Source organism: Halichoeres trimaculatus, unplaced genomic scaffold, assembly GCF_033239565.1.
Source record: "Halichoeres trimaculatus isolate MK-OKI-2021-1 unplaced genomic scaffold, fHalTri1.1 fHalTri1_scaffold_10, whole genome shotgun sequence".
In the NCBI taxonomy this organism is placed as follows: domain Eukaryota; kingdom Metazoa; phylum Chordata; class Actinopteri; order Labriformes; family Labridae; genus Halichoeres; species Halichoeres trimaculatus.
The window spans coordinates 8,084,602-8,110,078 of record NW_027437187.1 but is presented as its reverse complement, the minus strand read 5'-3'; the positions used below and the strand labels follow the sequence as shown (position 1 = coordinate 8,110,078).

The window sequence follows — 25,477 nt, the reverse complement described above, 5'->3', positions numbered from 1 at the left end:
TAATGCACAAAGGACTTTATATACACATGAACACCTGAGGCCCTGTCCACTGTTCACGACACAGGAGTGCTCTTAAAAGAAGCTCAGCATTGTGCTATGTTTGTACAAACAGTGACCAAATAAAGTTAATTAATGTTGTTGATTATTCTTCAGATCTCTGGACGCCACACAGCTTTACTGTTTACTTTATTCACACTGAAGATGTTTCTGCCGCTGGAAGCTGAAATTGAAACAAGTCTCTATGTTTTATATCAAGTAAAAACTCTTATTTGGCCAAATGAGCCACATTCGGCTGACACCTTAAGAAGAAATATCATTTTACAAGATATTAAAAGACAAAAATGATGCCTGAATTAATTGAAACAAGACATAAAAAAAGTTTTCTGAAAGGAATTTAAGGAAGTCATGGTGACACTGTGTAAAGCCTATGAGAATAATATAAACAGAGTGGTAAGTTAACTATTTATCATGATTTAGTAACAAAGGATTTTCAACACACTGTATTAAAAAGAGATGGGGGCTGTGTAATACGTTTGTCACCTGAAGATTGTCACATGTGCAACAAACAACAATCAGCTCCAGGAACTGCACTGCAAAAACCTGAAATCGTATCAAGTGTTTTTGTCTTTTTTTAAGTAAAAATCGTCTTATGATACTCGATATGAGCCACTTTCAACTTATCAATCCAGAAAAATGTCTTGTTTCAAGTTATCAGAGTACAAAAATGAGGTTTGAATTGCTTGTAACCAGTAAAAAAAATCTGCCAATGGAACAAGAAAAAATTGCTTGAAAATTTCCTTGAGACTAGAACAATGTCTTAGTACAAGTAACTTTTCTCTTTTTCCATTGGCAGATTTTTTTTACTGGTTACGAGCAATTCAGAGCTTATTTTTGTCTTTAAATAACTTTAAACAAGACATTTTTCTGGATTGGTCATGTGAATTTGGCTCATATTGAGTCTAAAAAGGAATTTTCTACCGAAAATAAGACAAAAACACTTGATAAGATTTCAGTTTTTGCAGTGTGGAAGGAAGTCTGCTGGAAAAATATGAAATTTTTCATGACACCAAAGACGAAAAGGGCGTTTTTTAAACATGACACACACATACTGGAGACGGTGTGGACAGGAAATGCTGACCACACTCACACCTTTTGGAAATGTAGAAAACAAGGAAGGTACTGGGAAGTGGTATGGACGGAACAAAAAAAAAAAAAACTGGGATATCAAAAACCAGTTTCTGTTTCATACTGGGGCAACCTGAGCAAAGACATAAGCAACTAGGAAGACCCTCCTACTCTCAGGACCTGGCTGGACAGTGTAGAAGAGATATGCGATATGTAGAAATCAAAATGAGGAAATCTTCTAAAAGGACAATTCCACTAAAGATTATATTTGAACAAAGGTGTGAATGTCCAACTTGGTACAAGGGTTTGGTAAGTTCATATGAAGATGCACTTGAGTACTTTCCCCATGTATTTTGAAATGTTTGTTTCTACAACAAAAACAACAATACAATGTGTTTTTTATAAAGTGTCTCGAGATATATATGTGCTGACATGTCTTCAGCAACAATCACTTCAGGTGTCATTTTTGTCTTTCAGTATCTTAAAATGAGACATTTCTCCTATACCCACATCGAAAACACATTTTAGAAATTTTTAGCTGATGACTCCCTGATTTTACTCTCTTTACTCATGGGTTTGCCCATGATACCATTTTTTTTATTTTCTGAGATGTTGTATATGGAAAACCCAAAGAAAAGTCTTTCTTTACCATAAAGTGTTGAAATATATTTTTTGAGACGCTTCTTTCTATATGGGTTAAAATATCCCTGATGTTAGCGATGGCTGTGGTGGAATTGCCCCATTGTCTGATGTTTCTTCTATGTTAACTCTGTAAATTATTTCTGTTTGTGTCACATAGTCTCAAACCTGCATTTGGTCTTAAAGTTATCTGTGCACACAGACACTGTGGCTCCAGTCTGAGCGGGTCAGATACACACGTTCCTGTCTCATTGAACTCATGAGACAGCAGCACACAGCCTAAGCTGAGCTGAACCTATTTGATCATCAGACAAACAAAGCGACCTCAGAAATGATAAACACTGAACACACAGAACTGGAACCAACTATTTCATCTTAAGCCATCTGGATCTCCTGAGTCGTCTTCTTTAAGCTTCCTGAAATTCCCTCAACAATGGTGATACCATGTGTTACGGTAGTGCACTAGGATTCAGTCAAATAAGTCTGTTTTTTCTACAAGACATACAGACTTGCTTAAATTTCAGTTTTTGGAGTGCATCAGATCGGTAACGGAGGCAGCAGATGTGCTTTTTGTCTCTATGATTTCAACTCAAATTTCATGATACTTTGATGTCTTGGTTGCCTTATAGTTTTCTTTTTAGGAGCCACTTGTTGAAATTACTCTTACAGTAATCTCAAACTCCCTCACCAGATTAAAAACAGAAAGACAGCTGTTTAGTGTGTATGAAATCAGATCAGGAAACCTTCCGCTATGATTGATTGGATTTTATGAAGGTACAGGTTAGAGAAACTGAGCAGTAAAGTGAGAAAACAAATGATTGATGTGTTTGTTTCTCATTTCTGCACTGAAAGATTGTTTTTGTCACTGGAAGAACTACAGATTGAGCCACTAAACTAAAATCTGAATAAATACACATGAGAGACGACGACATCCTGGTTCAGATGGAAGATCAGATTTACTGAACTGACTCAGACGCTGGTCAGGTTGAAAGGACACGGTGATCAAAGGGTTCTTTAAGGAGTTAATACTGAAAAGGAAAAGTAAATCCTTCTCTTAGTTCACGATATCTTGTAATCAGGAGCCATACCACAGTTTAAAATAAGGTTATGAGAGTTATTTATATTTTTCCTTAACATTACCAGAAAAGCCTTTAAAGGGAGATTCTCCTCTGACACCAGAAACAGCTGCTGCAGCTGCTCTATCTCTCTAAAGCCACAAAACTCTGCTGAAAAATACAAACAGGTTCAAAGAAACGGAACAAAACATGCTTGTCCTCTGCTGCCGTGTAACACTTAAATATAAAACATATAAAAACTCTGAGTGTGGTGGCTTTGAGGAGAGCAGTGCACGAGATGTTTCTGGTTGCCTTAATGAGGGTGTAGAAGAGAGTCCAGGTTAAAAACCCCTGAAAGCCTTTAAGAGCTGCCTTTGTTCATCCCACGCTCAGCGGTGGTCAGGATCCACTGGAAGGTCCATGAATGGAGAGGCAAACCTGGAGGCAGAGGCAGGCTTTGATATGAAGAGCTAAATGCTACGTCGAAAAGAAACTGAGACCACAGGTTAGAGTCGGGTCCTGTTTGAGTCCAGGAGCCAAGTTTGAAAACATGGAAGCTACTGTACAAGTCTTCAGAGCTGGTCCCTGTCCCAGAGTTCATGTACCCGTGCAGCAGATCTGGACCCTGCCTCCCTGCTGTCATCTGTCCTGGTCCTGCTGAACCACCTCCCCGGTCAGAGTGATGGTGTGCAGGTCGGGGTACAGCGGCTGCGTCTGTTCAGCGCTGCCTCTGTGGACGTCCGTTTGCGTCAGCGGGTGGACCATGGACATGTGGACATTCAGGTTGTGAGCCTTCTCGAAACGTTTGCCACACATCAGGCAGGCAAACTCCAGGTCGGCCTCCGCCTTGTGTTTGGTCATGTGGTACTTAAGCGACGCGCGCTGGCGACACTGGAAACCACACACCTCACATCTAAGCAGAGACGGCGAAGAGAGTCAAACAGGTTGCTGAAGCAGGTCATGAGCTCAGGTTATCAAACAAACATCGTCAGTACTCACTGGAGTGGTTTGGCCCCCGAGTGTCTCATCTGATGGACTGAGAGGTGTTTCCTCTGTTTGAAGGTTTGGCCACACTGGTCACAGATGTAGTTCCTCTCCTCTGGAAACACACGCAGGACTTCAGCACAAACAAATCCAGACCTCAAACTATCAGAGCTGTGTTTGTTTTACACTGCTTTAATGACATTTAGAAAATATGATGGGGACTCGATCCTGGATGATCCAGAGGCTATTCAGGCTATTCAAATGAAATCTTTGCTGCCGACTGCGGTAAAGAATGAGTTCTTTGACTTTGTGGAGCTAACAGTGCGCCCGTTATGGGAATGTAATCAGCAAAATACAAAAACTATATTTCTTTTTGGAGGACTTTAGGATTAAAGAAAGATCGCAACGCTTGAGTATTTTTAAAAGAGGATGTTAAAAGAATTTAAGACGGCTGTGTCGTCGACTAGTCTTCAATCAAAATATTCTTTGATAGCAGCAGCTACATTAGTGTCACTGATAATGCTTTTTTTTTTTAATTGCACTGAGAGGCAGAATAACTTTCTGTTTAAATGATGAATGGTGTCTTCGTCCAATCAAGTCCTCCCTGTCATCCAATCGGCGATGACTCATGTTGCTCACCAGCACCTGCTTTTTCTGGTAGCTTAATGTTGTGTTTAGTTACTTGCTGTTGTGGTTTGCACTTCAGGGACACTGTAGTTTTACGATCCAACAGTGCAAAATGTAAATTTGTGCAATTTTGTGACAGGTCTTAAAATGTTTATCTGCTTGTCTGTGATGTTTCTTTTTTAAATGTCCGAAATGAACCACTCTAATTCAGTTTTTTTCCCAGTAACCCGGTGAAAACACTGAGCCTTGGTGCTGAGCTCACCTGTGTGGATGAGCTTGACGTGTCGCTGCAGGTAGCGGTCGATCATGAAGACCTTGTTGCAGCCAGGATGAGGACAGGGTCGCTCTCTCATCTCCTCATGATGCTCCTTGATGTGTTTCTACAAATCCATCAGATGAAAAAGCAGGTCGGTTATTCAGTCTGAAGCCGAGTATATCAAAACTTGATACCTAATAAAACTTAGATATTATGGAAGTTAACAACAGGAGTCTTTTTTTATCCAGGCAGACTAGAGAGGTCTGGGTTCACAAGTAAAGAGTAATGGGTCAGACTAAAAATTGCTGACATGAATGGATGAGAAAAGAAAATTGAAAAAAAAAAAAAAACAGTCTATTTTGTTCCTGATATCAAGATACTATTCATAATTAAAGAAAGTCAATGTTTAAAAGTCATTCAGGTGTCATTTTTGTCTTTTGAAATCTTGAAATAAGTAGTGCTGTCAGGCGATTAAGAAAATTAATCTAATTAATTACAGGATTTGTAATTAATTGATCCAATTAATAGCATTTTAATCTCATATCTGCTTATGGTCCCTAAATAAAGAACCTGAATTCTAGGACATTACAAAACTGTAGTGCATGACTAATCAAATGAACACATGGAGAAGAGAAGATTTTTTTAACTGGCCAATATTAAAATGACCGTGTTCACTGCCATTGACATTGAGCAACCGTTTACTGTGAATGTGGAAGTAATTGTGTTTTTCAGCAGGAGGAGGCAAAATAATCAAAATCATGCTTGTAAATTACTGTGGGTGAGAGTGATGTGCTCTTTAGGTGAGAGCTCAGCATGGATATGAGGAGAAGATGTGACATGACAGAGACACTGTCAGAGAGACGCTGCAAGTCAGAAAAGTTCAGGCAGCTTCTGCTGAGGATGTGTCGAGGTAGTTCAGAGCAAAAGAGCGGTGCAATCGGAGGTTGAAGAGAGAATCAAAAGATGGAGCCTCAGAGACAAACGAGATAAAAAAAAACAAGAAGGTTTTGTCTGTTTTTTGGATCAAACAGGAAGAGACTTACAAAAAGAGGGTCCACTCTTCTTAGGTAGTTTTGGTGTTTACATAGTCAGAGAAAACAAAATGATTTAGATCTAGAAAGATTGTTCAAGATGAGTTAGTTGTGTTAATTTGTAATTTATTAATCTAATTTATGTGTTGAAGTGAGAGCCCTAGAAGTAAGACATTTTTCTGGACTTGACAGGTGACTGTGGCTCATGTTCAGTCCAATTGGAACATTTTAACTGCAAACAAGACAAATACTCACTTATATTTTTGTTTCTGCTGCGTAACATTGGATTATTTAACATATTTTGTTAAACCAGATTGACTGAAGTTTTCGCCAACTCTAAGTGCTTAACTGTTTCTTCTCAGTTTGGTTTTAGTTGGTAGATTTTGATAAAAGTTGTAGCAGGTAAAAGCGACTTATATTTCTAACTTCAAGTGGTCACTTTAGAGCAGGGATCTCAAACTCAAGCCATGGAGGGCCAAGAGGCTGCAGGTTTTCTTTCCAACTAAAAGCTCTACCAGTTGATTTCACTGATTAGTTCCTGCTCTCTGCTTGAAGGTGAGGTAATCAGTGAAATCAGCTGGTGGAGTTTTTGGTTGGAAAGAAAAGCTGCAGCCTCTTGGCCCCCCATGGCTTGAGTTTGACATCCCTGCTTTAGAGCGTCAGACATGAGAGAGTATCTGTGAAACCTCACCTTGAGACCATCTGGAGCTCTGTAGACGGCTGTACAGCCCTGGTAAGGACACTTGTAGATGTTGGGAAGCTCCTCTCTAGAAACAAAACACAAAAATAAAACCATTTAAATGATTGGTAACTGACACACAGTGAGAAATATAATCCGCCTCTAATTGATCTCACACCCTTTAGGTTTGAACTTGTTCTTCCAGCCAGGTTTGGGTCCAGGTTTCTTTTTGACTTTGGGCTCCTCCACAGCTTTCGGACTTCCTTTCTTCTTGCTGGGAAAGGTCACTCTGCGAGCCCTGGGAAAAAAAAGTCTTCACTCAGTCTGTTTTTAAAGTTTTGGACAGAAACTTCTTTCTTTTTTGCTGAAGAATTTTCTGTGCTCACCTTTTTTCTGGGAGAGGCTCAAACAGCTCATCGTCTGAAAACGCTGTTTTTCGCCTCTCCTCAAACTCATCTTCTGAGATCACCCTGAACACACACAGCAACAGGTCATCAGGATTATTTAACATCTTACCGTGTTTTATTTAATCTCTGTGAAGATACACATCCAGGTAGCTACCACAAATCTGCAATCGTAAGAGGAGGAGTCAGTGTGACCAACCTGTCAGACAGATCACTGTCAGCAGCTCTGTCCTCCAGCTGGGCTTCAGGGAGTGTGCAGGGACCCTCTGGACCCTCTGTGTGAGAGTGATGTTTCAAAGGAAAGAAACAGTTTAATGGCTTTTTAGATGACAATAAACTTTGCTGTGCTCTCGTTGGTTAGTTTATCCCATACACACAAGTTTGTCTCTAAATCCTATTTACTGTTTTCTTTGCAAGGGAGGCTGTAAAAAAGTTTAGGCCACATGTTTCTCATCACTTGGACTGGACCGACCTCTCATCAGGGATTTCAGACATAATACACACCAATAAATAAGATGACACACCCAAAGATTGACTCCAGCGGATTAACCATTGTGTCGTCCTGCACAAACAACAGCAGATCTTAGTGACATCGTCCAGTAACGTGGTACCATGACTAACAGGTGTCCCACCTAACGGGTTTTTGAGATATTAGCCATCTTTTGGACAATTTTGCTTTGAGTCGAGAGTTAAAATTCAAATAACAGGCCAGCTTCAGTTAACGGGTCTGACTCGGGGTCCAATACAAAAGGACGTATCCTACACTCTGCCATTTTATTAGTGCTATCAATGCCTTACGGTGAAGTTTTGGCAAACAGCAAAATCGCTCGGTCTGCTCCATTCAATGTGGCGATTTTGTAAATACTGCCATGCTGCAAAAACCGTCCCCTGGCTCTACCCCCTCCGCCCCTCTGATAGAACTAACCAATCAGAGCACAAAGGGCTGTGACGTTGCGAGGTTACTGGAGGTCATTCTGGAAACGGAGCGTTTCAACGAGATCTTCAGAATGGCCTAAACTGAGGATATTGAGAACGCTATTGTGGGGCAATGAAGGAACTAAATGACTTGTACTGAGGGCAGAAATGCTTTACAGGCATCCTAGTCTGGCAAAGCGAAAAGGAGAAACAAGCATGATATGTCCCCTTTAAGTTGTTTTCTCACAGTGGGAGCATCAGTGTTGTGCTCGCATTTGTGATTGTGGTTGTTTTGCAAGACTTTCAGACTTAATTCAAAAGAAACCTCCAGAAAAATTTGCAACTGCGATGGCGCTATTTAATGACACTTGCTTGACTCATTTTGAAACATTCTGAAAAGAAGGTGAAACAGAGATCACTGGACAGGTCTTGTGGAAAAATCCTGCAGATGAAAGTGAGGAAAGTGTGGTGAAAAGGGTAAAAATCAGCCAGTTCAGATTTAGTGATTTGGTTCAGCCTTTCTCTTCCACCTATGCCACCAAGGTCAATGCTGAACATTTAACTGAATAAAACAAGTTCATTGTGTTGTGTGTCTATACAATATTCACTATTTAAAAATGCATTTTTCTTATTTAAAAACCTGAAAAAAAATATTGCAGTATTTTTTAGGGAGTCCAGAAGAGACTAATGTCACTTGAGTTTGTTTCAATGAGGAACATTAATACAGCATGCAAGTAATTTAAGTTAGGAGCTCCGTCATGAAACAAATTAAATGATTCATCAAGGCACCACGGTATAATCTCATAGGATTTGGAGATTTTCCTCAGAAATTCACATGAAAGTTAGATTGTAGTTATTGGGACTTTTTTGAACTTGTCAGAGAAACTTGATGATTTAGCCAAAAGCTGCGTCTGTAGGATATATTCTAACACCAGAGGAGTATTACAATATGCATTTTTGAGACTTGGAGTAGAAATAAAAAGCTGAAGTTTGTGCTTTAAATATTTAGTCTCTCATGGACAGCTGATCAGCCTACACACTGGAGAATTAGTTAATAACCGTGATACAAAGGATACAAGTGGGAATGCTGAGGATCAAATGGTGTGGCTGTACTGCACGTGTCCTAAAAGTCCCTCGAATAGGTCCGCTGATTGTGCAGCCCTGTCTCACACCCTGTGAGGGTCTCAGGCTCACCTTCAGAGTTGCTGGTCCAGTCCGCCATGCCTGAGCTCTGGGTCTGCCCCGGGACTACAGATGAAGTGTGGTGAACCAGACTTCCAGCTGGAATCCTCTCGTTCCTGCTAGCTTGCTCAGTTTCCTCTTCCTCTTGTTCCTGGTCTTCCTCCTCTGACATCACTCCGTCGCCGTTACCGCTCTCCAAAGCTCCCGCGCCGAGGTTCAGAGTGTAGCCTGTGTTTGTGGTGGATGTGCACTGAGTGTCCATGATGTACCTGTGCCCATCAACACAGCCCCAAACAGCCTTCACCGAGCCCCAGCACTGACCCTCCAGCACCTCCTTCAGGTCAGGGCAGTAGTGGCAGCCCTCTCCGTGGTGGTGAGCCCAGGACACCAGACTGTGGAGGCACTTGGGGTCTGAGCTGAAGGAGGGTGGTGCTAGAAAGAAAACAGCAGAATGAAAAAGTCTAACATAAAAATAACCAGAGTTTTCAGAAGCAAACGATGAAGCAAAAATGTCTCTTACCTGTTGAGGCCTGATTTTCAAAAGGCTCTGAACACTTAACATTCTTCCTGAAAAAGAAAAAGTTGCTCATGTATGCAATCGCTGCTTGATTATTAAAAATCTTTTTTACAACAAACTTAAGATGGACTCACTGGCTTTTGAGATTCTCTTTCCCAACCGGCGGGAGGTTGACTCTCTGAAGGAACCTGATCAGGATGCTGTGGCACTTGTAGAACTTGGCGTGGCATTTCTTGCAGATGAACTCAGATAGGCGCGGGTCACGGTCCAGTTGGACACCCACCAATCGCTGGAAGTCTGAGTGGAATAACAGGGGCGACTGAGACGCTGAGTCCGACTCATCTTCAACGATATCAGGGGAGTCCTGAGGCAGCTTGATGAAGGCGTGCCGCAGGCTGCGAGGAGAGAACTTCCCATGGCAGAGTCGACAGATCGCCGCTGATAGTCTCCCTGCAGGGAGAAACATCTGATCAGTGATTTTCAAACTTGGACAAAGAATCTTCCTCAAGGAGTTTTTTTTTTTTCATTTTAGTATCACTTCTGGATGCTGACAAAAGATTTCTGAGAAACCATGTGAACACACTGCATTTTTATTGTCACAACAACCTCAAAGATAGGTTTAATCTAATCAAAGACGACAGTTTTCTTTCTTCATTGAAGGGGTCACGAATTCTTTTCAAGATACTAACAATGCTTTTTACAAGTAAAAATACTATTACAATTTTTAAAACTAATTATTAAAGACATAAAGCTAAAAATCCACTATTTTTTTTATTTGCAAACAACACTAAAAGAAATAAACAATCAACATTTCACCCATTAAAGTTTCTGTTATGGATTTCCATTTCAAAAACTGGATTCTGACTTTCTTTATGTTGATGATTGCCCGTTAGCTTTCATATCATTATTTTTTTATTTATGTTTTCTCCAAATCAGAGCTTTTAATATCTCCAACAATCATGGGAACATGTTGACGAGCTCTTATTTAAGATAAAATATTCAGCTTTTATCTACCTGCCATCAATCACCACAAACTAAAAGGTGAAAGTTTAAAATGTCATGATCCCAAACAGTTGGGTGTTTCCTTTTGCCTTTTTTTCAGTAAAACAGAACCAACTGTTTCAGACCACTCAATGTTGTATGAAAAGGAGCATTTGAGATTTGCTGCTATATATATTAAGTTTGATTTATTTTTCGGTGACAGAGCCTCTCACCTGTGGGTCTGGACTTGCTCTGTGGAGGTTTTTGTGTGTCATCAGCTGCACCCGTGTTGAACTCAGAGTTAGCAGTCTGGTCTTTTGCCTTGTTATCACAGTAGTAACTCTTTGCAGTCACAGGGGCAGTCTTCTGTGCTCTTCCTCTGTTTCCTGTCGGCCTCTTCTCCTCACTGAAGCTTTCTGTGGTCTGCGTGCTGCTGGTCTGTCCTGAAGCTGATGACGTCCTGAGACGTCTGCTTCTCTTCTTCATAGTTTTTTTTTTTGGACCCTCAGCAGCTGATCCTGAGGACAGAGTCCTGCTCCCTGTACCACAGAAAAAGATACAAATTCAGCCGAGGTTTAATTTGTTTAAAGAAGAGTAGTCTGTTACTAACATTTCAGTATTTGTAATTTTCCAGAAAAACTTATGCTCACTTTTTACACAATCAACATTGTTATATAGAATCTCTTCACATGATCTTCTCCAAACCATTATTTCCTTCTGACAATATTTTAACACAGTTCTAAGTTACTTAGGGAACACATCACATCAAGGAGTTTCAACACTGCAAAAACTGAAATCTTATCAAGTGTTTTTGTCTTATTTTTTTGTAGAAAATTCCTTTTTAGACTCAATATTCACATGACCAATCCAGAAATCTGTCTTGTTAAAAGTTATTTAAGGACAAAAATGAGGTCTGAATTGCTCGTAACCAGTAAAAAAAAATCTGCCAATGGAACAAGAGAAAAGTTACTTGTATTAAGACATTAATCTAGTTTCAAGGAAATTTTCAAGCAATGTTTTCTTGTTCCATTGGCAGATTTTTTTACTGGTTACAAGCCATTCAAACCTCATTTTTGTACTCTGATAACTTGAAACAAGACATTTTTCTGGATTGATAAGTTGAAAGTGGCTCATATCGAGAATAATAAGACGAGTTTTACTTTTAAAAAAAGATGAAAACACTTGATAAGATTTCAGTTTTTTGCAGTGAAACAGCTTAAATTTTACCCAACTGATACTTGACTTTTAGTGATTCTACACATGAACTGATGATTTGTGTGACTCAAAACTAAAAGAACATCAAGTCACGTTGATGATGATGTAAAGTAATCATCAGAAGGAAACACACATTACCAGACCCTCAGTTAATGAACTGATATAAGAGTCAATTAGTGGTTTTACCATCCAGACTGACCTACATGTTTTCTCGCCTCTTTGAAAGTAGAGACCAGATCTTAGAGTATAAAGCTTTTATTTCTGCTTGTCAGATGTAAAAGTGTTCGTCATAAAGTGTCATATATGAACTACTACACAACAAAACTGAAACCCAGCGAACATAATGCATTCGAAACATTCCAGTTTGGTATGTAGCAGAAGATCTATTTGATTTTACATAGAATATAATTTCGAGTGTTTAAATAATGTATTTAAAAATCAAAGCTTGTACACTGTATGTAACTAAAAACAATTAGATCATTCTCATATTTACGATGTCCCCCGTGTCAACAGTCAGCTCAGCCTGTTCATTTCTTTCAGGTCAAACCAACAGGTACACATGTCTAAAAGATGTAACTTTAACAACAACAACAAAAACCTCTACGTAAATATTTCTGTTTTTATGCAGATGTGAACTCGGACTGCCTGACGTTAGCAGTTAGCAGGACAGACAGTGTTACCTTTAACGGTTTAGTGCGTCAGGATGTGTGAGTGCGTCAACGGAAAAATTATAAATGCCTACCGTAAGTGCATATAACTCCTAAAACTTGAATTGCATGTTGTTTCTGACACCAAACATCTCTCTTTGAGCCCATAAAACAGCTCATTGGGTTTAAAGCTGCTCCCAGATGTAAACATTAGAACCCGGAAGTGCTAACTGAAGAACACACAGCAGAAAAAGATGATAGCGCCCTCTGCTGGGCATGGATGATAACCTGTTTTCTTCCTAAGAAGAATATTATATTATATTATATTATATTATATTATATTATATTATATTATATTATATTATATTGTATTATATTGTATTATATTATATTATATTATATTATATTATATTATATTATATTATTTTCAGTCCGTGGAAGAAATCCTTGCAAACTAGGTGGGTTTAAGTAGATTGTGACATAGGATAAATTGGAAGTGTGTGTGTGTGTGTGTGTGTGTGTGTGTGTGTGTGTGTGTGTGTGTGTGTGTGTGTGTGTGTGTGTGTGTGTGTGTGTGTGTGTGTATGTGTGTGTGTGTGTGAGTGTGTGTGCGTGCGTGCATGTTAACTTGTGTGATATAGGCCACTGGAGTGTTGGTTTAGGTAATTAGACTCAACACTATCTGTGGTACATCTTTCTCCTGCTATAGTACTTTATCTCAATAAATATCACTTTAGTGCATCTTTTTTTTCCAGCTCAGTACCTATTGTTTCTATGTATTGTTTTCATCTTTTTGTCTGCACACACTGCAACAATAAAAACTTAAAATTGTTGGCCTAAGAAATGATTTTTATGGTGAAGTAAACAAAAATTGTTCTATTTTGCTGCAAACTGCTTCAGAATAGTTATCTAAACTATCTTTAAATATCTAGTTTGTTGTGTGAAGTTTGTCTCTTTTAATAATTTAAGTTGGCAGATAAAAATTATAGTTTTGAGGCTATAACTTGATTCTTTAAGTATGCTTCAGCACAGGATGGTGTCTCCAAGCTAAATCTACAGGGGTCTCCATCCATATTTTCAATCACCCCTATACCCGCCATTGCCCCTGTTCCTGTGAATAAAATGGCGGAGAATAAATGAATTTGCTCTGAAGATGTTTCTGTTTGTAATGAGAATTTAGCTTTGCAGCTACTTAGCAGGTCACCATGACTTGATTAGTTTGTGGTTTGTGAAGTGGGGTGTCTGTGAGTTGAAACCATCCAAAAGGCTAAGTCTGGCACATTTACATGGATCCTGAATTATTCATTTATATGTAATGTCCCTTTAAAATGATAACTAAACAAGTTTTGGCCAGCGTCAAACTGGAAGGTGACGTGAAAGAGATGTAAAAGAATAACATGCTGGGTCTTACATCAATACCAGGGCACACATTTTAAAAGTACTATGAAATTAAAACCAAATATATATGATGTTTTAGTGTAACAAAATAAACAAAAACCGGTTTTAAGGTCTGTTTTATTTTATCAATTGGGGTGTTAAGTTGGGACACCGTTTATATATGAACACAAAACACCTAAACACCTTGCAGGCCAGCCTTTAACCAGAGCAACTGGACTTTTTTATCAGCACAGGGAGTCACAGAGATGCAGACAAAAAACCACTTTATATACATATTGTACAGATTTTTAATGATTTATAAATGTAAAATTACATTAACTATAGTATTAAAAATAAATTAGTAAAGAATTTAAATTTAGTACAATAATTAAAATAAAAGACAATGATAAAAGAGGCCACATAAGAATGTATAATATTGGTGTGAGTATGTAACAGTTATAATAATGATAATAGATTATAAATAATGAATTATACTATAAAATCTTATTCATCCTATAGCGGTATGAATTAGTGAGGAAACCCCCCACATGTGCTGTTGGTATTGCTTACCGAAATGACCAATGGTGAGTGATTCACTGGCCAATAACAAGAGATTTAACTTTAGACCTCTAGGTAAGCCGTGCCGGATGTCACTGACGAAGTTACTCGTATGCAAAGTGTGTTCACAGCTCCGAGGGTGTGAAGGTCCCCCACACACCCCCACACACACCCCCACCGCCCCCCGCTGTCAGTGACTAGATCCCGGCTGTTCACAGCACGGTGGACTCCTGGTAAACGGCTCCCCCGAATCAAGGCGGTTTACAGACGCTCAGGGGTCTGATTATCTTTTTTTCCTTTCAGTATTGTTTTTGTGACTGGGTTCTGACTTATCTCAACTAAGTTGTTCACATTTATCTTGTAACAATGAGAAATATGGTGTTTACCGAATGTCCAACAACGATCCACTCACTGACACATGCATAATTTTAAAAAAAATATCTCCGAATTTTTCATTTCAGCATCAAAGTTAATAGAAAAGTGTTGTTTAAGTATGTAAGTATATGAAATATCTGCTTCTTTCTTGGTGTATACACAAAAAAAAGGCAGAGTACAGGTTTCTGTCTTTTTCTTCTTTCTGTGGTTTCTATATGACAGAAGTGATCACAAATTCTATTCTGATCTATATTCCTAACTGTGTGAAATTGTAATGACATTGCAGTATTTATCAATTACATATAAAAAAATCAGTAAAATAATTGTTTTTATACTTTTCAACAAAGTGTGTTAAATGTCAGAGACCAGAGAGCTATGTTAGACTGAAGACAGTGAATCAGCAAAGACTGACCCAAAAACATCTTAAAGGTCCAGTAAAGGATCTTTGGCTTTGAGCTGAGGTGAAGTGATTGATCTGCCTGCTGATAAGAGAATCAAGGGTGTCCTGTTAATCCAGGTGTAGTTCACTCCTCTCCCCTGGATTTCTGATGTAGGTGCATGCAGTGTCTCATAAAACCTGAGCTGTTAGGCAGTAATCTGCAGGCAAGTATAACCCATTAAAAGTAATCCCAGCCATTAAATAAGAAAACTCAGCCATGAAATACATTACATTAAAGTTAATCTATGGTAATATAAACCATGAGACTCTGGAGGTGTGGAAAGGATTAAAAAAGTCTGTTCAAGCCTGTCACCTCCGCCCCGGGGTGTCAGATTTCGTGATTAACATCAGGGTGCTAAACAGCTTTTTCCTACACTGGAGGTTAAACATTGTATCTAGAAATTTGAAAAAAAAATCCACCATAAAAAATCCCTTATATGTGTACAGACAGATATCAGTGAAAAATCTGACATAGCCCTGATCCAAAGGGTGCACAGAAAGATCTTCAAAAGGGCTTTAACACATCTGAAAACAAATATCTGATACATTTGAAGTGTCAAACATCTATACAAAGGGAGACCTTAGTGAAACCAGTTATTCTGAGAATCGGTGTATTTGACAGCATTAAACCAAAAGCTCAGCTCATTCTTTCAAGTCACTTCTTGTTTTCAACTCCACAGAAGCTCAAAGAAATGCAGAGTCTGTTTCCTCATTGCTTCACAAGAAACTCCTTTTTTGTTCTGAGAACTAGAAGAGAGGTCAAGATGCTTTCACTCTAAGATTAAAAATGACTCTGCTACTCTGTTATTTTTGTATCTACACTGAAAAAGAACAGGGTCAGTTTCCTCTGCACTCGGCCACGTCACAGACATCACTGACACCATTTCTAATTATTACTGCCAGTGTTCTGGGAGGTTTTAATTTATCACCTGCTGTTGCTTATTCCTCTCGATGTGAAAAACCTGAGTGAATACTACCTCTGGGGCGAGGAAACGAACTTCAATTGATTTTTCATGCCATTAAAACAGTTTGTGAATATGAAGTCAACTTAAAATACCAAAAACTGCAGTTCCTCAAGTGGTCATAAAAGGCTGAAAGCATTTAAAGAGACAAATTTAAGATTCTATTGTCTATTTAGCCATTTACTCAAATAACAATTAATATAAAGGCTTATTTTTTTATTTCAGGAGTATTGGAGATTATACTGCCTCTGTCACTGCCTGTTATTCCAGCAAGTGTGGAACACTTCTTTTTAAGTTGTTAGTGATTGTTTTCCATGTAGATGCTGAATAAACGATATATGATGTAATTTTTGATCTGTTTCACAAAACAGAACTTTTTCGAGGAAGCCATTGGAGTTCGATGTTAATACTTTTTGCTCATGATTTGTAGAACATTAGGTTTGACTTTGAATTCAGTCACTTTTCTGAATCACTGCCTTACTGTGCTTATGTAATAGTGAACACAATTTACTATGACAAGCATAAGTAAAAAAAAAAACAACAACACACGAGAAGCATGCTAAATAGTTTGCACTATAGTCTTCTGATGCATTACCGACATGTCCACTCCAGTGGACTTCATGCACCTGAGCATTCAACATCAAACAGTATAAACTTAATGTATACATGAATTAAATTGTGTTTTATGCTAAATCTGTGAGTAGTTATCAATTTTTGTACTTTCTGGAACATTTTAAATACATTTCGACACATTCTAACTTTGTATAAACCAGTCTCATCGTCTCTTCGTCCTGGCAGACTACCTGGGTTTGTTTATATCTGGCACGCTGCGCGCGCGGACTGATACACTAAGCGGCGAGCGCCTCATAGCCAGCTAAGGTAGCGCCGTTTTACGACACGATGAGAACTAGAGCCTTATTTATCGGTGTTTTTGTGTGAAAGTAACGCGCTGAAAATAAATAAATAAATAAAGCGTGAATGCAGACCCATGTCAGATTTTTTCGGTGGGAGTCTGTTTATTTGTGTTTTTGGTCAAGTAAAATATGGCCCCGTCTGAGTGCAGAGGAAACCGGCAGAGGAGCAGGGAGGGGGTGTTTGGTGCGAGCGCTCTGGGCTTCTGCTGCACAAAATCACTGCTGTAGGGGTAATTTCTGCTCTAAACTTTGTGATAGGACCCAACTTTTTCCATCCCAGAGAATCACTTTAAACTACAAAAGTTTGTAAATAACTTTTCATATTTAGATATAGATCTAGTATTGTTAATATGTTTGTTATAAAGCAGATTTGGTTGCTTTTTGATCCTTCAATATTTGCCAAAATTGTATAACATTTTAGTGTATCAGACAGCAATGAGTTGCCTCAACTTTCCATGTTTTATAGGCTGCAAGAGCAGCAACATTAACCACAGTTAAATAAAAGACAAAAATTTCCTGTCATCCCTAAATCATTCTCCAGTCCTACCGCTCACATGAGGCTGACTGATTCATAACTTTTTCAACCAACTGGCAATAAGATTACCAAACTTAGCTCATTTTATAAAAACAGGGCATCTAGCAATAACAAAAAGAGCTTAAAGTGACAAGATTATACAATATTCCTCTCTATAACTATTTTTTTTAAAAGAAAGAAAGAAAGAATTTTTCCTTCTTGTTTTTTCAAAAGGAAAATTTGAGGTGGGCCTGTCAGAAAGTGGGTGGGCCTGGGACCTTTGGGCCCATCCAACATGATGTAACAATGAGCTGAATGGAGTTTCGTTAGAATATATATATATATATATATATATATATATATATATATATATATATATATATATATATATATATATATATATATATATATATATATATATATATATATATATATATATATATATATATATATATATATATATATAGTAATTCTATAATTTTTTTTATTGTTATGCTTTGGAAAAACCCTTAAACATGTTTTAAGTTTGTGTTGGAAACATACCTGGGGTGCTTCACTGTGTCCACTTCAGTAGATGCATAGTTAATCCCAGTTAACTGCCTGTTTGAAACAAAATAGTCTGATGTCATAAAAAGATACAACCAAATAGATGTTACTGTATCATCATATTGTTTTTACCTGTAGGTTTTTTTTTTGTGATACAAGGATTGACAGGTCAAGCCAGCAGGGGGCCACAGGTGTGGCTGTCTGGTGGTCATGTTGGAGTCAGAGAAAATTTACTTGCGGTTACAACGACTGACCACTGAATGAAGCTCAAAGGAGAGTGGCAGCAGAGAGCACGACCTAGGCTGATCTGCTATTGGACCATAAAGTGTGTTGTATTAAAGAGAAAATGACTTTTAAAGAGCTTCCCACTGCAGAGACCACCATACACCTGAGGGTTAACATGAGTCTAATTCTGCTCCAGGTTTCTGCCTGGTAAAGGAAGTTTATTCCTACCACTGTAACTAACTAAACAGTGCAAAGGTCTGTACTCATAGAGGGTAAGGATGAGACCAGACTCTTTATCTTGTCTTCATGCTGAGTCAAACTTGTTGTAAATGTTTGGGGGTAAGTGTTAGAGCTGGGACAAAATGCTTTCCTCCTGATCCAATTCTTTTAGGAATTTTGGGGTGCTAATTCAATTCAAACCGCGATTCCTCTTCTGAATCTCAGATTTTTGCAATTTTTAATTCTCTTTTTATTTTTTAACACCAGACCAAGTGAAAAAGTTGAATGATGATGATGATGATGATGTCTACAGACTATATCAGGAGCCATATTTTCCCCCAAATTTTTCCCCAAAAATGCACATCACATGAGTCAATTTTTAGGATTATTCAGGGGATCTGACATCTTATCTTTTTTCTAACCCAGCTAATAAACAAGAACTAAAATGAAGGACTTATAACTGAAAAAAACCCCAATTTATTCAAATAAATAAATAAATAAATAAATCATTTAAAATCATTAAACCAAAAATCACGATACTAGGATACAACATTTTTCTCCCACCCCTAGTCAGTGTCTAGAGATAATTTTTGTTGGGATTTAACATTATATAGCTAAAGTTGTACTCATTGGTTAACTGGAATAATTCATTTCCTGCTACTGAAACAGCTTATTTTTCATTTTATATGATAAAAGTTTACAGTGAGTGATTTATTTTCATATCAAAGTAACCGAGGCTGAGATCATTTTACAGAAAATGAGTTGCACATGTACTGAACAGAGTAAACCATGGGGAGACAGTACAGCTTTGTCCAGGGAGCAGTATGATTCACAGATTTAAGCACTATACTCTGTATTGTAGGTCTATGTAAAGTAAGTGTCGAGTTGTTCTTGTATCATTCCTCATCATATCATTATATCATCTCTAGTCTTTCCGACTATTCAAAGCACTTTTAATTCATACACATTCATACACCAGTGACCAATGCTGATGCTATTTGTTGTTCAGTGTCTTGCCTCAGAGCACTTTGGTGTGTAACTGCAGGAGCTGGGATCAAATCCTGAACTTCAGGTCGAGAGCTCCACCACTGAGTCACAGCTGATCCAAAGCCTCAATCCTCTTGTTGAAAACTCTTCAGCTGCTTTTTAACACTGACTGCTGGCTTAATTAAACTAATAGACAGGTGAAAATAATGAATGATACTATTACCAGGCTTATTTTGTCAACATGAGTTCTCTTCCACTTTGGAAACTTCAGTAAAACTCCTGACATTAAAAATTGCATTGGCCCATTTATAGATCGATAAATGTGAAGCCATCACAGATAATGATCATGAGGAAACAGGAAGGTTTGACAGTGCATGTAAATAGGTCATAGATGCATTGCTAAACATCAGTTTGTGCATGCATCTAAGTAAAGCTGAGATAAGATCTGGTGGAGATCTCGGTGTCTCTCTGCGGCGCTCAGATTTACATAAAGGGAACTGACTCATGGGTAACTAGAGATGTAATTTACCATGAAGGGGTAAGGGAATTTTTCAGGCTGCTTTAAATCTTCTGTAACTATTTATAATCCTTAAAATCCCTCACCTCTGATATTTGTTCACAATCTAAAAAAAGATTTCTGTTCTGGTATGTTTTTAAAAGTCACAGACCCTGACCTCTCATTCAGTTTAAGTCATAAACATTTCTGAGTAAACTGATCTAACTGGAAGATAACCGGCTGCTCAGTGGTTGTGCTTTTGTGTCTGCTGTGGGAACAAAGAGCTCCTCTACGAATCTACCACTGAAGACCTGTTCTGACAGAAATACTGAGATTTTATCTTTGATATTTGCTTTGTTTTAGGTATGATTATAAAGTAATTTGATTGCTTTGCTGTTTCTTTTAAATGGTTTGATTGTTTACTGTCCTGTTTTCACTGCCCACTTTCTATAAAAGTAAAGTATGATTAACAAATCCAGCAAGTCTAGACTATATGAAATCATCTACAGAGGCCTGATATCAATCCAGTGTTGAGCAGGCTGTAGCCATCAGATCAGGCTGTCATCATGTTCTTCAGAGGAGTTGTGGAGGTCTGCAGGGGGTTTAGAAGCAGCAGCTCATGTTTTGGACAAACCTGGTGAAAGTGAGCACATCACTTAACTGCTGGCTCCCTGTTCGGAGCAGATCTGGTTGTGCTAGTGTCAAGTTTCTAAAGCAGAGTCAGAGGTCAGTGGATGGAAACCCCATCTTCACATTTATATAAATTGATGAAGGAGTCATCCTCAGAGGTGATGTGCTCAGGAAACTACCCACACCACTAAAACCTGGTGGTACAGCTGAATGGCGTGGAAAGTTCATACTCCCCAGCAGCACGTGGTATGTTGAGTAGTAGGCTGCATCTGTGCATTGCATTCGATTAGGAGCTCATTTTGACTTTTATTTTGTGTGCTATTCAATTGCGGCCTGCGGGCCAGATGCAGCCCTTGAGTGGCCCAAAAGCAGCTGCCAAGTGATTGAGATTTAGGTTTGATGAGAAAAACATCTTTTACCAACACTCACAAGTACAAGAGTTCCAACATTATTACAAATATTGACTGCAACACCTATCGTAACCCAGCAACTGACCCTATGCATTATGTCATTGAGTCGGTACATTAGCATCCCTACACAAGTGGAAGTAGCATGTCTCTTTCTAACCTAAAACAAAAGTCAATTTAACCCTGCATGGACTGGAAAGAATTATTTGTTTATTTATTTTACCACCATGTCCAAAAACCAAAACTAATTTGTTTGCTCTGCAACAAGTGCATTGCAGCTCTGAAAGATTATGATGTCCAAATAAACCACACTGAAAAACATGCCACGTTTCTGACAAAGTTTCCCCTCAACCGAGAGGGCAGCTAAAAACTCAGAGCTTGGCTGTGTCTTACGCTGCGTTCGAGGCAACTCGGAACTCATACGTTTCCCAGTTGAAATCTCTGAGTTCCGACCTGAGAGCATTCCAGGCAATTTATGACTTTGGTTTGAGCGCAAGGAATTCTGGGATGTAAACAAACCAGCATGGCAGAAATTCTATGATTTATGCTTGGTCATTTCAATTACCAAAGGAGCCTGAAAGTTCTTTATTTTAGTGAAACCGAGGAGAGGATCGGCTCATGAGGTATTTACATCATATTTTACAGTATATGTCGTTATTTTAAAGTGTATTTTTTGTTGATTAATGCACTGAACGCAAGAGTTGCTGCCAATGGGCAATGTGTGAACATCAGACTAGAAGTTTACATTTGTAGCCCAGTGATGATAGCTCTCTCTCTCTCTCTCTCTCTCTCTCTCTCTCTCTCTCTCTCTCTCTCTCTCTCTTAACTATTTCGTGTTAGCGACACATTTGTCCACTGTTTCGGACAAATAACAGATTATAGTACATAATGGTGTATGTAAATTGTGATGGCAACATTTGAATTTACTTTACATTGTTGTAAAGTCTATTTCTCACCGTGTGTCACACTCAGCACCACTGCATCCCTAGAGGCCTATAACCCCACGTATATATATCTATATTGTTTTGGCACAGATGTGACGTCACAAGTTGTAACTGGGAGTGCATCGATCTGGTTTGAGTTCACGGGTCATAAGTCACAAGTTCGACTGCCATTCCAGGACATTTTCACGAGTTACAGGTGGGAAATATACAAGTTACGGGTTGCCTCGAACACCATCATAACTAAAGCTGTGCTACAACAAAGCAGACTGGCATAGCTCAGGGGGAACCACAGCAGCTGAACTTTGCTGTTAAAAATGTGAGGCCCAGCTCATGTCCATAGTCTGAAAACCTGGCCCCACCAAATTTTTAGGTGAATAGCGCTGAGATAAGATGCTGATGTGTAGCCTGGTTTTGAGAATTGCAGTTGATTTTGCTCTGACATGCTCATGTGGGGTGTGACGGTCTCTGCCTTAGCTCCTCAGACTAAAACCTTCTCTCTCTCTCAGTTACCTGACTGAGCAGCGGTGATTGGTTCGCCTGGTGCCTGCTGGGTATAAAAGCTGAAGCCATGTGCTGCGCTCGCTCTCTCCCATCCTACCTGGAGTCACCTAGGCCGTCGGATCAGCATTTTGTTTGTCTATCCTTAAAACCTCATACTTCATTAACACATTTGCAGTTCCATAACCTTGTTTCTTTCATTTGGTTTGTCAATAAATCCCATGATTTACTGTAAAAACAACGTGTTCCTCCCGTATTTGTCACGGCCCTGAGCCAGGTTATGACAAATTGGGGGCTCGTCCGTCTTCTACCCTCTCTTTAGGTAAGATTGAGAGCTTAGAATTTGTTTGTTTGGTGCTTGTTCTGCCTTTTCTGCCTTGTTATAGGCTTTGTTATAGAAAAGTGGGCTTTGATACAAAATCTTCTGTCAGCGTCAAATAAGTTATTCTGTATTGAACTGGTCTTACTTGTCTGTAGCATTATTGTTTGTGAGATTAGAATGATCTATTTTACTTTGTAAATTGACAGAACAATCGTACAACAAGTGTATTCTCTCAAGAGGCATTACTTATACACCACCGAGGGCAAGTTGTACCACAAGACCTTTTTTTTTTTTATTTCTATAGCTCTATTTCTCAAACCATCTATTTAAGATCCACAGTGATTGTACCCAGGGGTGCACCACACCCTAAACTATGAGTTCATATTTAGTTGGCGGCTTTACTGTCATCTCCTTGCTTTAGAGGCACTTCAAAAAAAAAAAAAAAAAAAACTGTCACAGCTTCCCCCAGTCTCCCCTACACAAACAGGACCATTGCTCATAATCAATTGCACAATAAAAGCAAGGCGGGTAGGGTAAGTCATATGTTCAGGAAATGTCCCGGAAACCTCTGACCAACAAATTTGAATTACACATGGGTACTGTGTGTCTCCAAAATCTAATTTTGCTGTACATTTTTTATTATTATATTTTTGTTTTATTTTATTTTTCCAGAGGATTTTTTTTCATTCCCAAATAAACCTTCTCTTTCGTCTCAAGTGATAAACCATGAGCACAACATCCACCATCTTCAAAACAGCCAAACAGGTGTGTTAATCCTGATGTTAGCACATGTAATGGTGAGGTCTAAAGCTGACCATTGAATTTAATGCTCTGTTGGTACTTTAATGCGGCTCATTTAGGCTAGTGTTTTTTTCTTTTCATTGGGACAAATGGTCCATTTTTATCGATAATGGCTGGACGTGCATAGGCGATTATATTTTCTTTTTTACTGTGTCTATGAAATACCAACAAATACCTCAAATACATAAATTGATAAGACTTCTTATTTTTCACTCAAACTAGTGAACACACATATCTGCCCCATCTTGTAGGTCTAAGAGTCTCTAAAAGTAGTCTGGGAGGTGGAGCCTTCGGTGATCAGGCCCCTCTTCTTAAGACTCATCTACCAGTCTGGATCCAGGAGGAAGACACTCTCTAGACTTTAAGAGCAGACTTTAAACTTTTATTCTTGATAAAGCTAACAGTTAGAGTCAGGTCTGGACCAGACCTCGGTGATGCTGCTATAGGCTCAGACCAACACACTGAGCTCCTGTTTCCCTCTCTCCTCTGTCCGCCACTAACTTTAAATCATGACCTACTGCTGTAGACTTGACAAACTCTTGCACCACCATCATCATCATCATCATCATCATCATCATCATCATCATCATCATCATCATCATCATCATCATCATCATCATCATCATCATCACCATTGTTACAACACAAATGTTAATGTGGAACTCCTAAGATGAGATCAGACTCTGTGTCTTGTCTTGGAGTTGGATCTTTGTTAATGAAACATGAGCATGTCTACAGACCTGTTTCTGTTTTTGGAAAGCATCTTGAATATTGTTTGCTGTGTCTTGGCCACCAGGCTTCTGTTTGTCTGGGTGTAAAAACACATTAAATGAAGCACACAGATAAGATTGTATTACAGCTCTTTTGATGTTGGGTTGAATAGAATAACGGGAGTACGGTTTATAGCACTCAGTCATTTAAATTAAATCTGAGCTCAACCCTTTGAGCCCTGGCCTCTTTTTTGGGTCTTAGCTAGAAAAGTGACTTACCCAAATTAAAAAATATATATCTCTGTATTTACAGGGTCTGTTTGAATCATTCTGGTGTCATAATAAAGGGAACACACAGGGGCCAGTTTTAGTATTTATGCCACTGGCTTAGAACAAGTATTACTCAAGTATTGCTCAAACCAACAAAGAGTTCAGAAGAAGTGTGAATCACAGTGTTTAGTTTTCCTTTTTAATCTGATGCACAATATGACTAAATTTAAACCTAATAAGTGCTTCATTGTATGGCTTGTATTGTGAAGAGACCTCGAAGTCCTCTTGGGTTTAAAGGGTAAACATTATGTTTGAGTCAGGTGGTTGTGTTGGGTTTGGTCCATAGCTGGGTACTGATAACTGCCTGTTAGGTGTCACCTGGACTGATTCAGCCCCTGTGGTTTTTTCATGCAGATTCTGGACACACAGATCTCAGTTTCCTACACACAGCCTTAGAAACTGTGGCAAGTTTTACTGTGATGAAGTTTGAGAGTTATCTTACTTTAAAATTGTCTTTTTTGTGTGACTGTACTAATTCCCAGCTTGTGAATATGTCTGGAGGCTCTGGTATCTGGTGTCTTGTCGCTGTTGACAGAATGATAAATACACCTATCAAATAAGGGTGTTTTGATAATGCTAGCAAAGTGGAGGTTTAGGCTGATTTATTAAAATAATGACAACAGAGCTGTAACACCTAGAATATCATCTCCATGTTTTAGTTTTCATCTTCTTTTTGAACTTGATCTGATGATCTGATGATCTGATGATGGTTTCAGAGTCTAAAGATGCAAACAAGATAACGCTGAAGAAGCTCTCCTCTCTGTGGTTGTGGAGTTCACAGCGAAACTGTTGTTGACACTGTCTGTCATGTTTCCTTCCCTTATTTGAAAAGTGAATAAGTTCTTAGAGTTTGGCTTTGGGCCGGAAAGCACCCGCCATGACACACATGTTGTGAGTCATGGAAAGTTATTTTGGATCGGCCCCCTCCTCTTAATTTCCTTCATGGACAGGATAAAAGACGCAGCG

General features: G+C 38.8%; 1 protein-coding gene across 1 annotated transcript; it reads right to left on the bottom strand.

Annotated features, from left to right (window-relative positions):
• Positions 1-38: 38 nt before the first annotated feature.
• On the bottom strand, positions 39-12,478 carry znf276 (zinc finger protein 276). The gene is made up of 12 exons (XM_074677399.1): positions 12,353-12,478; positions 10,629-10,934; positions 9,549-9,864; positions 9,418-9,464; positions 8,910-9,329; positions 7,000-7,075; positions 6,783-6,866; positions 6,575-6,694; positions 6,409-6,484; positions 4,693-4,810; positions 3,819-3,918; positions 39-3,732 (listed from the first exon to the last, which is right to left on the bottom strand). The coding sequence occupies exons 1-12, from the start codon at positions 12,435-12,437 to the stop codon at positions 3,459-3,461; spliced, it is 2,022 nt and encodes a 673-aa protein (XP_074533500.1). The 5' UTR covers positions 12,438-12,478; the 3' UTR covers positions 39-3,458.
• Positions 12,479-25,477: the final 12,999 nt, after the last annotated feature.

What these genes read in the sequence shown, in the direction of transcription:
- znf276 (XM_074677399.1), bottom strand. Translation starts at nt 12,437, where the DNA reads ATGAGCTGTTTTATGGGCTCAAAGAGAGATGTTTGGTGTCAGAAACAA. An exon ending in GAGCAAGTCCAGACCCACAG is followed by an intron (nt 9,865 to 10,628) that starts GTGAGAGGCTCT and finishes TTCTCCCTGCAG; the next exon opens with GGAGACTATCAGCGGCGATC. An exon ending in AAAGAGAATCTCAAAAGCCA is followed by an intron (nt 9,465 to 9,548) that starts GTGAGTCCATCT and finishes TTTCTTTTTCAG; the next exon opens with GAAGAATGTTAAGTGTTCAG.